General features: G+C 42.4%; 1 protein-coding gene across 1 annotated transcript in view; it reads left to right on the top strand.

The window, feature by feature from the left end:
* SORCS3 (sortilin related VPS10 domain containing receptor 3) overlaps positions 1–16,507 on the top strand; it is a 276,335-nt gene that overhangs the window by 242,544 nt on the left and 17,284 nt on the right. The window contains exons 17-21 of the mRNA XM_048310943.1: positions 946–1,059; positions 3,040–3,211; positions 7,386–7,572; positions 10,521–10,654; positions 15,650–15,773. Coding sequence (XP_048166900.1) covers positions 946–1,059; positions 3,040–3,211; positions 7,386–7,572; positions 10,521–10,654; positions 15,650–15,773 — 731 coding nt within the window. The remainder of the gene's footprint in view (positions 1–945; positions 1,060–3,039; positions 3,212–7,385; positions 7,573–10,520; positions 10,655–15,649; positions 15,774–16,507) is intronic.

Here is a 16,507-nt window from a genome sequence, read left to right as displayed (position 1 = left end):
TAAAGAGCACAGAATGCTTTCAAGACTGTGTCTTCTGCAGCGTCTGTGTTTTCACAGAGGTTTAGTGTGTTGGCATTTGTTAACTTGCTGCAGGCAAAAATCCAGAATCTCTTTTTATTTGTCCTTTGAATCCAGCCTGTCAATAAAGACTATGCATAGGAACCTGATCCAGAGCCTATTAAAACTTATGGAAAGCTTTGGGTTAATCCTATTGCTTCATCATTCTATTGGCACACAAAGGCAGCTGTAGAAAGAGGTTTTGGATGTGGTTGTGTACACTTCCACTCTTAGGTGGTCCAAGGAAGCATCAATACCCTGGATTGCCTTCACTGTGTGACACAATACCATGTAATCCTTAGACTGCAAAGCTGGCTGTGTTTTAGTTTGGTGTTGGAATAACATCAGCTGTTTTTTTCTCTTGGGCAAGTCACAGCTCAGGGAGCAGGGAGCCCATTAACATACGTAAATATACCTACTGTGGCTAGTTGTTCAGGACATGCTCCTAGTGTTTTATATTCCTAGCCACTGTTGGGAAAAAGTGACATTAGACTTAGAATTAGTCTGGCTTGTTCTAAAAGCAAAGGCTGCAAAAAGCAAACAAACCAAAAGAACCCAAAAAGTGAAATTTAAGTTAGAGATTAGTAGGAAAAGAAATGAATGATACAATATTCGTTCTGAATCTCAGTCATGTTTTGTTGCCAAATGAAGCACAGTGCTCTGCAAGGTTGGTAGTTCTGGTGTTGTCAGGGATCAAATGCCTTCAGTGAATTGTGTTCCTGCCTCTCAGACTAGTCCAGCACTTAGTCTCTGGATGAGCCCAATCCATGATGCTGTGCCATCCCAGCAGAGAACCACCAATATACACCTGCTCTGGGGACATCACCTAAAACTCTGAGCTAAATTTAATGGAGGGTGCACTGATCGACTTGTGACTTGTCTCCACAGTGACTATGGATATGAGAGGCACAGCAACAACCAGTGTATCCCAGCCTTCTGGTTCAGCCCGTCCTCCCTGTCCAAGGATTGCAACATTGGTCAGAACTACTGGAACAGCACTGGGTAAGTATCACAGGGAGTCTCATGCTGGTCAGCACTGGTGTGCTGCGACCTTCCTAGAGAGAGCGTCCTGCAAAGAGCAGCTCTGCCAGGGGCGGTGGCAGGCCTCCCTGGGCTGCAGGTGATTCCAGCAAGTGTAGCAACTTCTCTGCTACAAGTCTACAAGTAATATCAGCTCTTGTGAATCAGCTCTTTGTGAAATCACCCAAGGCAAACTCCAGGACAGAGAGAGGAGCCTCGTTTGGCTATTCCACAGAGGCAGCTTTTATTGTCCAGCAGCCCCTATGAAGGAAAGACCAGGGACAAAGGCTCCCTAGTCAGGGGCAGAAACAGGGGCTTTTTATGGGATAGGCAGGGGGTGGGGTAGAAACCAATTAGCCAACGGGGTACAGAAACAAGGCATGCTGGGGGCGGTTCACTTTGTCACCCTAGCCCTGAGGAAGGTTGCTTATCTCTGGGGAGATTCTTTTGGCCCTCAGGCATCTCTCCAAGGGAGTGCAGAGGGCTGTTGTGCCAAGAGCTCACAGCCCTCCACAGGTAAGTGCATCTTGCAATCTGTCTGGTTTTGGTGACTACAGTAGACAAGAGAACTTGGATGGTTCTTTTTTTTCTTTGCATCCCATTATCCTCTTTTTCAGTCTTATTCATGAGGTGATGTTTGCAGCAGCATCTGTATGGAACATTGTCTTGTTCCTCAGAGACAGGGAGAAGCACGTTAACGTAAGTGACATGTAGATACTGCAATGCTATCAAGTGATGTGTGATCCCTGGAGCCTAGACTTGGAGCTCCCCTTCGTTGCAAAATTAAAACACAAATCAAAAAGGTCTATCTGAGAGACAGCTGAACATTTAAAAGGATAGGTTTGAGGTATTTCACCCTGTATTTTATTGAGCTTCTTACTATCTTACAGCTCCTATTTATATCAGCTTCTAGGAAGGCTCAAATGAGCAATTTCTATCCTCTTTTATGTTTTTTTCCTTTGCCATTTTCACTTCGTACATACAATGCCTTGCATTTCAGACAAGCTTCATGTGCTGATTTCTCCTGGTCTAACCCACAACAGATGTCGAGTGTTGGTTTATTATGGCAGCATCACTTTGCAAATGCTCATGCAGGAAATGCTGTGAGACTTGGGTTTCACTGGCTGGTGCAATGTTCCTTCTAGGACAGGGCAGACCCTGCGGATTTTGTAGGGCTGATTCTGGGTCATGTGTCCTGCCTGCTCAATGGTTATGGCAGGAACCAGCCCTGTTCCTGGCTGGTTGGTGCAGGTGGCTGGATGAAGTGAGGCTGCTGGGAGTCCGGAGGCATTTGACTTCAGAGACCCCCTTTCAGCTGAAAAGTTGCTTTAAATTTGGAATATAATTACAGGAGCCCTGGCCACTATGACTGCTTGTAGCCTTCTTGACAGAGAGCAACAAGAAAATAGTTGGGGTTGGTGTGAAATTGGTAGAAAGCGTTAACCCCCCTCAACAACACTGGGAATAGCCAATTGTCTTGCTCTTTAGCCAACCTCTTCCAAGAAGAGCCAAGAGAAAAACCCATACCTCAAATCATTTTAAAACCGAACTGGGCAAAGCCCTTGGCATATTTTTCAAGTGCCCTCTAGCCCAATAGAGGCAGACAAAACCTAATAAAAGGCATAATTAAAAAGCTGGGATGCAGGATGCAATTCTGCAGGCGTTGGGGAGTTGGAGGAATTCTCTGCCTTTTAGCAGGGCAGAGTAATTCACCTCCACAATGTGTCTCTTGCCAGTGATGCTGCTGAGAATCTCTGAAGGTTGGATTGTGATTGGCTTGGCTTTCACCCATTTAATAAAGTGTTGGGTTTCTTTGATTCTTCCTTCCAGTGACGGGATCATGCAGGCAGTTAGCCTTTGAAAAAACACATGTATTAATGTGGAGAGACAAAGCAAAAACCAAACAAAGGAACTTTTCTGCCCACTGTCTGAGCCCAATGTCCTTTTGTTACTGTTCCCCAGGTACCGAAGGATTGTGTCTAACAACTGCACAGATGGCTTGCGAGAGAAGTACATGGCCAAGATGGAGAAATGCCCTGGGAAAGCACCGCGGGGATTGCACATCCTCACCGCTGATGGGAAGCTGGTCATGGAGCAGGGACGCAATGCCACCTTCGTCATCCTTATGGAAGAGGTGTGTTAGTGGTCTCAGCAAACTTCTCTCTGTGTGGCAGGACTGGCATTCTTTTCCTTCACTTTTCAGGTTGCTGAGAGGAAAATAGCAGTCAAAGGGGATCATGAAATGGTGAATGGTCCTGAGATTTATGAGAATTAAGGAATTTAAGAGAATTGAGGGCTACAGTGACACATAAAAGCAGGTCATATTGGGTCACACCAAAGGTGTTTGGTTATCTTGTCTATCAGTGATGATGAAGTTAATGATGAAGAAAGATAGAGCTAGTCAAAAATTTATTTTACCACTCACTTCTTGCTGCCTCTAGTGAACTGCAGTTTCTGGAGCTTGTGAGGCATAAGTGTTGTTTCTGTGGTGAACAATTCTGTATCTGGGGTGCAAAGCTTTAGCTTCAGCTTTTCTGGGAAAGGTTAAGAACACTGGGAAACATGTTCACACTCATGGGGAGCAGTTAGGGGCACTGTTGTTTCGCAGTAGGAATTGAGTCTCCTCAAAGAACCTCTGAGCTCCCCAGCCCATATCGTATTTATCTATTGGTACAGTTCCCTCTGTAGCCAACAGTAGCATAAGTGACACCATGCTTATGCCAAAAGCATCAAAATGTTGAGGCTCCTCTGGCCAGGGACTGAGGTGGTGCTGGACAAACACAACTATTTTTTGTCACATTTTCTGTCCTGCGTATGTTATTTTGGGGCAGCACCTGGAGGCAGCTGAGGCAGACACACTCTGACACTAAGTTAAATTCTTATATAGTAGCTAAGTATTGCACTGGGACCACACTAATCTGACAGGGCCTCTTTACTACTTCCTCAGAGGTTCATGCGTGCTCTGCTTTTGTACAAGGGGGATTTCTTGTCTACTTGCTGCTTCTTTCATATTCTGCAGACTTGACACGGTAAGACAATTTGTATAGACGCTATGAGTGGGAGTTCAGAAAAGAACAGATATAATCTGAAAATTAGGAATCAACTAGTAATTTATTAAGGAACTCAAGTGGAACTGCTGCGTACGAAGAATGATAAACAGATGGGGAATAAGGCAGCAGTCAAGGTAGCTGAAGAGTGGAGTCTTTGCAAGGCTTCAGAGATTGAAGAGGCAGCTGAATAAATATGTGAGGGCGTTCACTCTTATGTCCACTGATGGAAAAATAGTGGTAGTTGGAAAAACATTTCACTGAAACAACCTTTTTTTTTTTCTAAGGGAAGAGGATCTTTGGGAACATTTCTCTGTAGGTGAACAGCTTATTCCACAGAAAGTTGTGTGTTGAGTTTGTGTGATTTGTTTCTTAAAAGAATAGACTTTTAAGAAGAAAAGGAGAGGAACACTTAGATTTTGGACAAAAGTGTTCCAGTCTTTTAGTGTGAACCTGAGAAGAATTGTGGTCAAAGAATTTCTTATGAGTTGGAAGAAATAATTTCAGTAGAGGTCTTAATGATTACTTACCTTGCTGCCATACCGATTCATTCCTCGCTTCCTCCACCTTCTCTGGTCAGTCTGTTTACTGGTGGTTGCTTTGTACCTAAGTTTACACTTCCTTTCTGAGCCAAACGGCAGCCAGACCAGCCCTCCTATGGGTACATCTGTGTGGTCTCCATTCAGCTGTATCAGACTAGCCCTGATGAGCCGACAGTTCTTTCCTGCCTTCTACTACACAGCCTTGATATATATGGAGGTGACTGACCTTTAGGCTGTCAATGGTAAATGAAGACTTCATCATAGTTAATCAAAAACTGGGTTTCTTGAGATTTAGAGAATTAGCTTTAGTAGTATTCTTCACAGTGGTATTCAGAATATGTGCGTGGCAATGACTGTGGACAAAGAAATGCAGAATGACTGATGGTTTTGCAGTGTTTTCAGAAATATGGGGCTGGACTGTGATTTGGACTGTGTATACATGCAAGGGAACATGAGGAAATAAGAACCTTTTTAGACTTTTTTTTAAATCTGAGTTTGTTTTTGATCACAAAAAAGTATAAACTGCCAAATAGCTGTTGTGGAGTTGTGTTCTTGACCATGTCTGTTCACTGATTTCCATATTCAGAGCTCCAATCTCTGTGACAGCCCATAACTTCTTCCCTTTCAGTCATTTATGGGGCTTAAAGCAACAAAATGTACCTTTTGAATGTATATGGGTAGCAGTGATTTCTTTTTCCTTTTGAAATGCTTCCACTTGCCTTCTATTTTAATTTATATTTATAAACTCTGACATCTTTGTGTGGGACTAGCATGCTTGTTTTTGTATTTTATATACTGGATACAGAGGTATGGAAAGGAGAAAGAAAACATGATTAGTGTGATGGGCAGGCTTTGCATTGAAGACCCAGCTCATAATTGGGTGAAAAGATCATCTGCTGCTGTTTAGTCGTGAGAAATCTGTTCCTGCTTCTCTGTGTGAAACCTTCTCATTTCAGATAGAACCATATTGGAGAAGCAAGAAAGAAATAGAAAAGAGAATTGTCAGGCAAGGGAGATGAGCTGCCGTGGTTGGTGCCAGAGATTTCAGCCTGAGGTCATCAGTGATGAATCCAGCCCAGATGAAGTTTTTATCCTCTGTTCAGTATCTTCCGCATGAGATGAACTTGCGGTCTTAGTGCATTCCCTTGAGAAGTGGTTTTGAAAGGTTTAACAAGCTGTGGGAGCCTTTCTATCAAATAACTGAGCATCCCAAGAGTGTGATTTTGCTCCTGCTAGAGAATTTTTTAGAGTGACTTTAAAAACTCTCTGTCTAAAGGATGTTATTGACTACTCAATATTATAGAGACGTTTTAGTGTCACTATCACTTTAGTCCTTTCTGATTGCTCTTTGGTTTGTACTGAACTTTTAATGTCCTAGTGGGGCAGAGGTGAAAACAGTGCCCTGATCAAGTCAATAGCCAAAATTGCCCTGGCTCCCATGAAATGGGAATGATGGAGCAAGGAAGGAGAAAAATCTAACATATATAGCCAAATACCCGTATTTCAAAAACTACATGCAATAATCCTGATTATATGAGTATCTGAAGACCCCAAGTATATACTCAAAGTAAATTCACATCTGAAAAATAGCATTCCTGCACTCTGCTTTCTTCAAGCAGGTATAGTCTGTGAGGAGGATAAAGTCTGTGGGGGCTGCTGATTATCTACACAGAGGACCTGCTTCACTGTGGTCTGGCTTCTTGTGTGTGCTCTCTGTGCATTTGCAACTATAATGGTATTTATGAGATGACTGTAAAATATTTCTGAGTTTCCCATTAAAAAAAAAAAAGGTAAATTTATGAGCAGAGATTTTTCAGTTTTTTTTTTTTTTTTTAAAACTTTCAAATCATATCCTCAGTATATCTAGGAATTGACTTCAGTTTGGGGTTAGGAGCATCTCCAAAATGTAGTGGTATCTACTTCACCCGCAGTGAATACAATGCAGATCTCTAATGAAAGGAAATTATTTGGCCCAGCACATCTTATATATATGCAGAAAGCTAAAGCTACAGAGACTTAATCTGAGTTGTAGTTTTATTTCAGTTTAGTGAAATCACTGCAGTGGGCTTTAGCTTTGTTTAAATTAGCCTTGTTTTGTGTTACATTAGTCAGCTGGGGGCAAGTATAAAATAAGGCTCCAAGAAACCGAGAAAACAGACACTTCTACTGTTCAACTACAGTAGTTTAAAGCATGATTTAAACTAAAATAGTGCAACTTCTGTCTCTAGACAATACCTGTGGTACTGGAATCTCTTGTCTGTTTTTCCCTCCTTCATTTAATAACTGTCATTGACAGTAATCCTAGAAGAGATTTTCTCATCATCTGCTTCATTCTCCTGTGTATCCAGGCCCTTTCTCTGTGTTGACTGACATTAGACAAAAAAACCTGTCAGTCCTCAATGTGGGACTCAACCTGTATAAATTCAGCCATCCTGAAGCTGCATGTCTAGCTGAAGCTAGTCTTCTAAACTCTCGATCATCAAGGGTGGATATTTGCAAGAGATGATTCATGTCACCTGTTTCAGTTACCTTAGGATGGGCTGTCTGGTCTTTCGCTGTCTATGTCTGGCCACTTTGGGGAATGACAGAACAAAGTTTAGCTTTTTTTGAAAAGTTACAGCTTTGTGTCCTTGCTAATGAAGTGGAACTAAGTGGGATCGAGGGTAATATAAATCCTTTTTTATCAGCCCAGTTTCCTAACCAGCCTTCTCTGTTGCAGGGTGACCCCCAAAGGACAAACATCCAGCTTGATTTTGGAGATGGCATTGCAGTATCCTATGCCAATTTCAGCCCCGTGGAGGATGGTGTCCGACACGTGTATAAGAGTGCTGGAATCTTCCAGGTGATGGCGTATGCAGAGAACAGCCTGGGCTCAGACACTGCTGTCCTGTTCCTGCATGTGGTCTGTGAGTACTTCCACCTGCCAGATTCCTTGGGTGAAAATCGGACCTCACTGAAAGTCGCTTCAGCTTCAGTGGGGGGCCTAAGAATAGATGAAAACCCACACACACGTGCGGCTCCTGCTCTTCCAAAGGCTTGGGCTTCTAGACACTCTACTAACTTCTTAAGTAGACTTTACTGAATTAAGGGAAAGGGAAGGGGTTATTTAGCACAAGGGTATTTGCAGTCCTCAGAGTTACAGGGAAAAGTTTGGAAATGCCTACTGGGCTTTCTGAAAGGGTCAGAGACCAAGCAGCATATGAAACAAAGTCCGAGTGTGTATTTTCTGTACATGCCTCATGTTAGGAGGTTGGGATTAAACTACTAAATTTGGAGTCACTTATTCAGAACTTCAGAGTTTACAGTTCTAATTCAATGAAATAAAAGCATTATGCTGAGCATGCTTCCTGAGATATGAATGTACTCAGTGCTAATGTGCTGCTTTTCACATTTCATGTGTTTGACATGCATCCCTGACGTTTCTGTCCTGTTTGGTAGATCAATGCAATTTCTCTCCAGTTGACACGTGGGCAGAGTCAAATATAGAGCTCTCAGTTAACTTCTCAAAGCCACAGGAGAGAGCAGAGAATGTGGAATGCAGGATGAGGCCAAAAAGAGCCCAGTTCTTTGATCCACTCTCAGACTATTAGATTTTCTGTAATTAGATGTACCCCGTCAATTTTGCCCCTAATGGAGATTGTAGCCATGTCTGCCTTCCCTCTTTATCTGTCAGAATGTCTTACATCCTTTTACTTGAGCTTTTCTGCTGAAAGGAAGTACATTTGAAATTTCCAAAACTCAAGAACTTTTTTCTCCATTTTAATTTCCAGCTCCCTGTGTGAAGGAATAAATGTTCCTTGAAGCTTTTATTATGCTCATAATTCCCTCAAAGTCAATCATGGCTGCACTTAACAACCTGTTATTAGAGCATTAACTGTTTTTCCTTCACCTTGGGCCATTAGCTGACAAAAGTGATGGTTACCTGGTAATAACAACCAGATTTGTATGGATTATCTGATTTTTCTCAAAGGAACTACTTTTTCATGGTGATGATTTTAAAGCAGAATGCAACAAGGGACAGTTCCTTGGCCTGGTTTTTCTGCTTCACTCTTTTCTTCATCAACCTTTCAGATCTCTCCTTTGAGTTTTATAGCATTCTTAGGTGGCCAATTTATTATCATTATCTCTAGGGAAATATTTTGCAAGCACCTACACTCATGCAAATGCTGAAATAAGGTGACACCTCAGTACTAAACTTTTGATATATTTGGATGTACTGGTCAACATAGGAGGTTTGACCTTGAAGCTCAAATGAACAGACAAAAATACCTGCGAGTCATTCTTATTATACAGTCTGTCTGGTACTAGGATCCTGTGCTAAAAAGAAGAGAGAAAAAGGCTTCTTGGCCTCAAGCAACATTAATTTTCTACCCTGCAGCTTTATTAGCATCCAGTCAACTTTTCAGCTTTCTGGAATCTGCTGTCAAGCTGCTTATCTTGATATTTAAAGGAAGCAGAGATATTATTTATTTTCCTCTTACATGCACTGTCGCAAAATATTTGGGGGAACCTGCTATTCCTGCAAACCCAGAGTACTTCCTGTGGTCAGAGTTCAGTTGTGACTCACTGGTAGAGACCTCTCGGGAAAAGGGGGCGAGAAAAAGATCAAGTTTTAAGGAGCCAAAAGCAAGAATAGGGTCCTTTTGTGCTTGGAGCTCTATGTTCCAGTGGTAAAAGAACAGCTCTTGCTCGCTGCAATCTTTGTAATCCAAGTAGATGGAGAACTGATTCATGTCTCCATTTCATGCTTGAAGAGCTGAGAGGTAACACAAGAGGATTGTCTCAGTTAAAATCACCAAATTTCCTCCTTCCCAGAATGAATGTCTTATAAAAAAAAAAAAGAATCTGACTTTTCGTATTTTGTCCTTTCCGTCTCACAGGGATAGTCTGTCAGTTTGCTGTGTTTTAAAGGTACAACCCTTTAAGAAAGTAACATTGTCTGATGGGCAGCAGTTATCAGCTGAAATTCAGTACCAGCCAAAACAAAAGATTGAACAAGAAGAAAAACAGTGGAGATAGTAAAGCTTTAAACAAGCTACCAAACAAAACCTCAGTGTTTTTTACACTGTTTTTTCTAGAGAGGAGCTGCCTTCTGAATTTAGGGCTTCATGCCCTGGGTTTATTCTGGGCATTTGCATTTATTAGATACAACTTTGCATTGGTAGTTTGTTATTTTTTAAGTCTTTCAGAATCAAGTGCTTCTGACAGTTACATGCTTTGTTATGCCAATGGACACATCTTCCAAGTGGTTCCTGATGTTTTACTAGGGGTGACTGACTCCCCAAAGGCTTCCCAAGGTCAGGTCTAAGTCAAAAAGTTACCAAGGATTTCCAAAATCGTGAGTCTTCTAAAAAACTGTTGGGGGTATTTAATCAAGTCATAAATGCCTCTTATCTAACCAGATTTAAGCCATCTTGGCTAAAATGATCTTCCCACAAATCTTAGTAGCTCAGTGGTTATATTTTCAAGAAAAAACCTTCTTTCTCTCTTGTGTCCTATCCCTTTCTTGTGTCCTATCCCTGTGGATTTCTGTAGCAGTTTCCCTATATAAAGCAAAGCTAGTTCATTGTTCTTCTTCAAAATGCATTTAAAAAATTCTTCTAAACACAGTACTGACCCTTTGAAAATTAGCACTGTGGAAAATGTGCATAAGAGAGAAAAAAAAAATGTGTTTTTAAATCTGATTATCTTTTTCTGCTGTTCATTGACTGCTGAAATTCTCTTTTATTTCTAAACTAGACTCTCACTGCTGACATAAGACTTTTGATTTATTTAAAGGGAAGATCCTTGCTGTTCACAACTGTGCAGGGAGGATTTAACTCAAAACCTTTAATAATGAACTCTCTTCCCACAGGTCCAGTTGAGCACGTCCATCTGAGTGTCCCCTTTGTTGCCATCAGAAATAAGGATGTCAACATTACTGCAGTGGTTTGGCCCAGCCAGGCAGGCACACTTACCTACTTCTGGTGGTTTGGCAACAGCACCAAGGTACAGGTTCATTTTTTCTTCCTAAGCTTTTCACAAGAGACAGGGAACTCTCTCAGCCCTATTAAAAACTTTTTGCCTTTGCCTGTTTTGTGTTTTAGTTTGTTCCTTGTCTGAAAAGGGTTGTTATTATCTGAACTTCAACCTTTGTGAATTTATTTCCTTCTGTCTTGTGTTGTTCTTAGGAGTCATTACTTTCTACATCTGGTTGTTACCAGCCCTGAGATTTGAAGACCACTGTTATTACCAGCGTTCACTTGCAACTTAACTGAACTATGTTTGGACTAATGTTGGCTTTCAACACAGTGTTTAAAAACTGCTGGTGTTCCAATAACCAAGGGGGTTTCCATTATGTACCAGTGTGCAGTACATAATGCTGGATTCCAGCACAGTACTTTAAAGCTCTTGGTGTTCAAATAAACAGTTGCATCTAGAATTTCAAGCTGAAGAGTCTGGCTATGTTCGAGAGGGAGATGAGACTTCTTTGTAGTGAATTTTCAAATGATGTGTATTGTAACTATGTACTATAAAGAGCTTCTTTATCAATAGTTAAAGTAAGTGAAACTACAAGTTAACATCATGCTTTCAAATGGAGAGAGCAGGATTGCTTATTAGCTGCAGTTTTTATTGTGGGCTTTAAGAGTGAGACAGGCACTATTCTCCATTCTTACAGTTGCAAAATGTGCAGCTGTTAATTTTGCAATGTAGTTTCTGCTGTTATTTACAAAAGCAATTTAAGTCACGTCATTGTCTACATTTGCAATTGAAGGTGTGCACTGAGGTGAGATTGCAGCAGAAAGAAACGGGGATTTTACATGAAATGTGAAACTTGAGATAAAAAATAGGCACACAAGTATTTTGTTTTCTCTTTGACAAAGCTGCTTAGTTTTAACCTCTTACCTTAGCTACCAAAAATATCAGGAAAGGCAAAATAAAAACAGTAAGTGCTGCTTCTACTGGGATTTTACATCCAGTTAGGAAGCTCACTGTAAGAACTTGCTTTTTTTTTTTTTTTTTTTTTTTTTTGTGGAAGCATAATTGAGGCACCAGAAGAGCTCAGGAGCAAAAAATATTTACTGTAACTTGGCAAGTTGCTGTGCCCCAGCTGAAGTGTGGCAACCACCCACATATGCACATCCATTGCAAGTACCTGGTAATTCCACATAGTTGATACTGCATTGAAATACAGGGATGCAAAACCACGTTACAGTTCAGATATTTTTGGCTCAGTGCTCATGCACAGAGAACCATTAAAGTACATCTGAGACAATTTAGGTACTGGTAACTTGATCATCTGCTTAAGCCCTCCAGTGTAGACTTTTCCTGCTGTTGTTTTTGTCCTTACCATAGAAGTTGATTGCGAATAGGGCTTTAAAAAGATTTTTTGAAATAGAAAGTAACCTAAAAAAGGTACAGCAGCAGTGGTGTTTGCTGAAGATGTCCATGCAGTTCTCACAGTGCTTGCTTCTGGATTGGAAATATAATCTGTTTCATCTTCTAGCTTAAATTTCAGACCCATAGGCAGCAGAGTACAAGCAGATATGGATGTGTTTGGGATGGATACTTTGGACATAGCTGCACATGGAGCAGCTGATCCTTTGACACCTTGGCATGATTGTACACATTGCTGAAGTAGTAAACATGGTGCCACTTACCTGTGTCTGAATGTCAGACCCAGAGCACTTTTCAATCTTTGCAAAGCATTATCTCCAGCTACCTCATGGATTGTACTTTAACTCTCACAGAAGTATGGCAAAAGATATAGACATAAGTGTATGGGCCACCTTTTTTCAGAACAGCAGTCTGTATCACATGAAAATTCCTCCTGGGATGTTTAATGTATATGTCAGATCCTTGTCTGTGCCCACTTATGAGTAAACTATGGTGTTCTGAGGAGAGGTGGAAGATGGGGACACTGAATTAAAGGATGACGTGTGTAATATTGTGACTGGTATTATTAGATGATATATTTTAGTTCCGTGCTGAGGGATTGCAGCTTCTTTTCCCATTCAGCCTGTAGCCATCCCAGGCAGAACCAGATGTGTCTTGTGTCGCTGTGCAGTCTCACTCTCTGTGCTGCTGCACAGGACAATGTTGTCTTAGACTCAAATGTCCTGGCTGAGACTCCTCTACTGGTCTCCCCACCCTGCTGAAACTCCTGTACTGATTTTCTACTGTACTTATTTTTGCAGTATGCCCAAAGGCCAATTTGCCTGGATTAACACAGGTCCAGTTTAATAAATGTATCCAGCTGTCTAATAGGTTTGAGCAAATGAACCTTAAACTACTTGATTTAATTTAGAGTTAGTTTCCAGGTCTTGGTTCTTGAATTAAAATTAAAGAGTTGGCTGAATGTTAAAACTCCATGATGGAGGTGAAATCATCCATGATAATGGAATGTCCAGCATACACACATACAAAAAGAAAAAAATTGTAATTTTAAAGGCCAGGTTGCATCCTCTTATCTGCCTTTGCACAGAACCACAACCTGTAACCCCTAGGAGGATTGCTGATATCACTACAGTTTGATATGAGCCTATTCAGCTTCTCCAGGGTCTGTGTGTCTCAGCAAATGTTACCTAGGCCTCCAGGGCTGGCACAAGCTGGTGCCCTTGGACTGTGTGTGCCATGTGATAAGACTTTTTGGGTTTTACTGCTTTTTCAGTTCGTGGATGAGGGGGTCAAAGGAAGGTAGTATTCCAGAGAGAGAGAGAATGTGTTTGCCAATCTGGCCTGTGCCAGTGGAAATTTTGATTTGGCTCTGAAAATGGCATATGTGACCACTGTTGTGAATTGCAGTCAGGTTGGCAGCCTGGACGGTGAAAGTTTCACCAGCTGGAAGGTGAAAGTTTAGAAGTTTCCCTTTGAAAACAAACTGGTAGTGTATTAAAGGGACAGCAGCAATGGTGCAATGGCTTTATCTGTTCTCTTAGACCTCTGTGTGCTTTTGCAATGGAGATCAGTATCACTATTCCCATTTTTGTAGTTTCTCTAAATGAAGAGCTTTTTCTGTAGACCAGCTGTCAGATCAGTGGCACTGTGAGGGCTGGACCTTTGATTTTCAGTTGTGCTGGGTTGACCCTGTCTGGACACCAGGTGCCTACTAAAGCCACTCTATCACTCCCCTCCTCACATGGGCAGGATACATAAAATACAACAAAATCAGGTCACAATAATGACAGAGAGATACCACTGATTACTTTTAAAAAACAAAACAGCCTTGACTTTGTGAAATTAGTGTAATTTATTATCGTTCAAATCAGAGCAGGATAATGAGAAATAAAACCAAATCTTAAAACACTTTCCTGCATCTCTCCCTTCTTCCCAGGCTCAACTCCACTCCTGAATTCTCTGCCTCCTCCTGCCCCAGCAGTGCAAGGAGACAGGGAATGGGGGCTGTGATCAGTTCATCACACATTGTCTCTTCCAATCCTTCCCCCTCAGGGGGAGGACTCCTCTTTGCCTGCTTATGGGAGTCCCTCCCATGGGAGACAGTTTTCCACTAATTTCTTTAATTTAGGCCCTTCCCATGGGCCGCTCCAGCATGGATCCCTTCCACAGCCACATTGAGTCAGCACTGTCAGCAGGAATTATGTCATGCTTTCAGCCTGGTTAGCATAGTTTGCCAGCTTGTGCTTGCAGCTTGCTCACAGCATGGACAGGGCAATGCTGGATGTCCTCACTCTGACCTGAGCAGTGTTGCTCTCTGAGAGATAAATGGATTTGTGCTCATAAAAGCAAAGACTGGCCCTGACTCTGAACAGTATGGATTGTTTGAAGAAGCATCTGCATCTTTGGTTTATTTGCAATTTGAGGTTGGGTTTTGTCAGCAAATATAGCAGCTGAGCTGGGTGTGTGTGTACAACACTGCATTCTACTGCACTAATTCTGCAGTTGCTGGCTGTGGTCTGCTGAGGAGTCCATACACTAATGGGTTGCAGTGAAAGAATATTTTAGGAAACATTTACTGAAGTGAGAGAAACCTCTGCCCATGGGACACTTCTCACAGGATGGTGTTTGGGCCACCTTTAGTCCCTAGCAGGACATGCAAACTTGTAGCAGCACACCTCTGTCAAGGAGCAAGGACGTTGTTGCCTGGTGGATTAGTGTTACAATCCAGTTTTAAGGTTCTTAGAAATGCTTGTGCCAGAATTAAGGTGCGTGAGACCATATGCCAGTGACAATAGTAAGGGTTTTATTTGATGGTAAATATGAGAGAGAGAGAAAAAGAAGTAGAAAATAGGTGGGGGGGACAGAAAGAGTGACAGGGACAGAATAAGGAAAATATCACCACTTCGTGGATCCCAGTGATGTTTGTTGATCCTCTCCAGCTGGTCTCTCGGTGGTGAAGGTCCCCCCGGAAGGCACAGAGTCCCATGGGTGTACATGCTCAGGCTGGGTGGGTATGTCCGGCCATGGCCCCCTGGGGTGGGGTCAGTCTCTCACAGCAGACTCTGGGTCTCTTGCACCACGTGCAGCCCTGTGGGGCCAAGCCTCTCACGTGAAAGTCCCATGGATGTGGCCTGTGGGGTTGGGGGTTCCACAGCTGGGCCAGTTTGTGTAATCAGAGGATGGGTGTTTGTTGCCTCTCACCAGAGGTTGCACCATGCACCCAAAACCTCTTTCTCCCCCCTCAGCTGGGGGGAGTCTGTGTAAACCGGGCTTCTGTGAGCTGTGCTCTCCACCCACCCCAAATTCAGCTGGGGATAGCTGCAGCTGGTGGCTTTGGTCTTTTGTGGATGCACACCTTTCCCTCAGCCTTGAGGTGACTGAGCAATGCGTTACCCTTTATCTAATTAGCGGTTTGACTTTCAATTCAAAGTCCCACTCTTCAGGGAGGCTTCTTCAGTTGTAGCTTCTTTATAATGAGCAAAACATTATATCAATGTTTGAGGCATGAACTATTTTCAGTCTCTGACAATTAGTCAGGTTCATGTTGTGATCCTGAGTTAATCTCATCCCGATTTTGATGTTGTCATTTGTGTTTGCCTCCTACAGCCCCTCATCACCTTGGAGAGCAGCATCTCATACATGTTCACTGTGGAGGGGATGAACACTGTCACTGTGCAAGTCGCTGGGGGCAACACCCTCATCCAGGACACCAAGGAGATTGCAGTGCACGGTACCCTCAGCCCTTTGCAATCACTTCTCAGGGGTGAAAGACAGACAATCATTGCTGATCCAAAATGAACTCTAGGAACTTGATAGTGCCTGGAGGAACTTCTGAAGACAAACCTCTGACGACAAAGTAGCTCAGATGTGTCATGATGACAGAATACAGAAGTGAATAGAATGGGGCAGCTAACCAAATTTGTAACCTCAGCATTAATAAGGTGGCAGGTGTCTCCTGTGTCTGTTGATCTGTCTGTACACCTAGACAGGGAACTCCCAAAAATAAAAAAACACTTGAACCAGACTGCCTTCCTCCAGCTTCCCAGCTGTGGAAAGAAATAGTCACAGGGCATCATTTAGGTGATCTGAACACAGCTGGGTGTCTCTATCAGTGACTGTATAAATGACAGGGGACAGGAGGGGTCTGGAAAAGAGGACAGAAATGACTTTGTTGTTGGTATCAGTGCCCATCTTTCATGTCACAGCTGGAGGTCTGAGTGTGCCCACTGGACTTCCCCGTGGGTACTGTTTGGTATGTTCTTGTCATATCTGCATGTCATGGGCTTCAAAAAGCACCCTTTGGCAGACAACAGAGCTTACCCTGTTTGGGGCTTGATAAATCCTGGTTGAAAGGGCTCTCTCAGCAGCTTTGACCTGGACTTTTAGAATAATTTCCACCCTGGGCAAGTCTTTGTTTTCCTTATCCAGTTACTGGCATCCAGCATTTGAGGACAAGCTTTTCTT

This window comes from Corvus hawaiiensis, chromosome 8 (genome assembly GCF_020740725.1).
Source record: "Corvus hawaiiensis isolate bCorHaw1 chromosome 8, bCorHaw1.pri.cur, whole genome shotgun sequence".
Lineage (NCBI taxonomy): Eukaryota > Metazoa > Chordata > Aves > Passeriformes > Corvidae > Corvus > Corvus hawaiiensis.
Note: the sequence above shows the minus strand (reverse complement) of the source record. Positions and strands in the feature narration are given on the sequence as shown.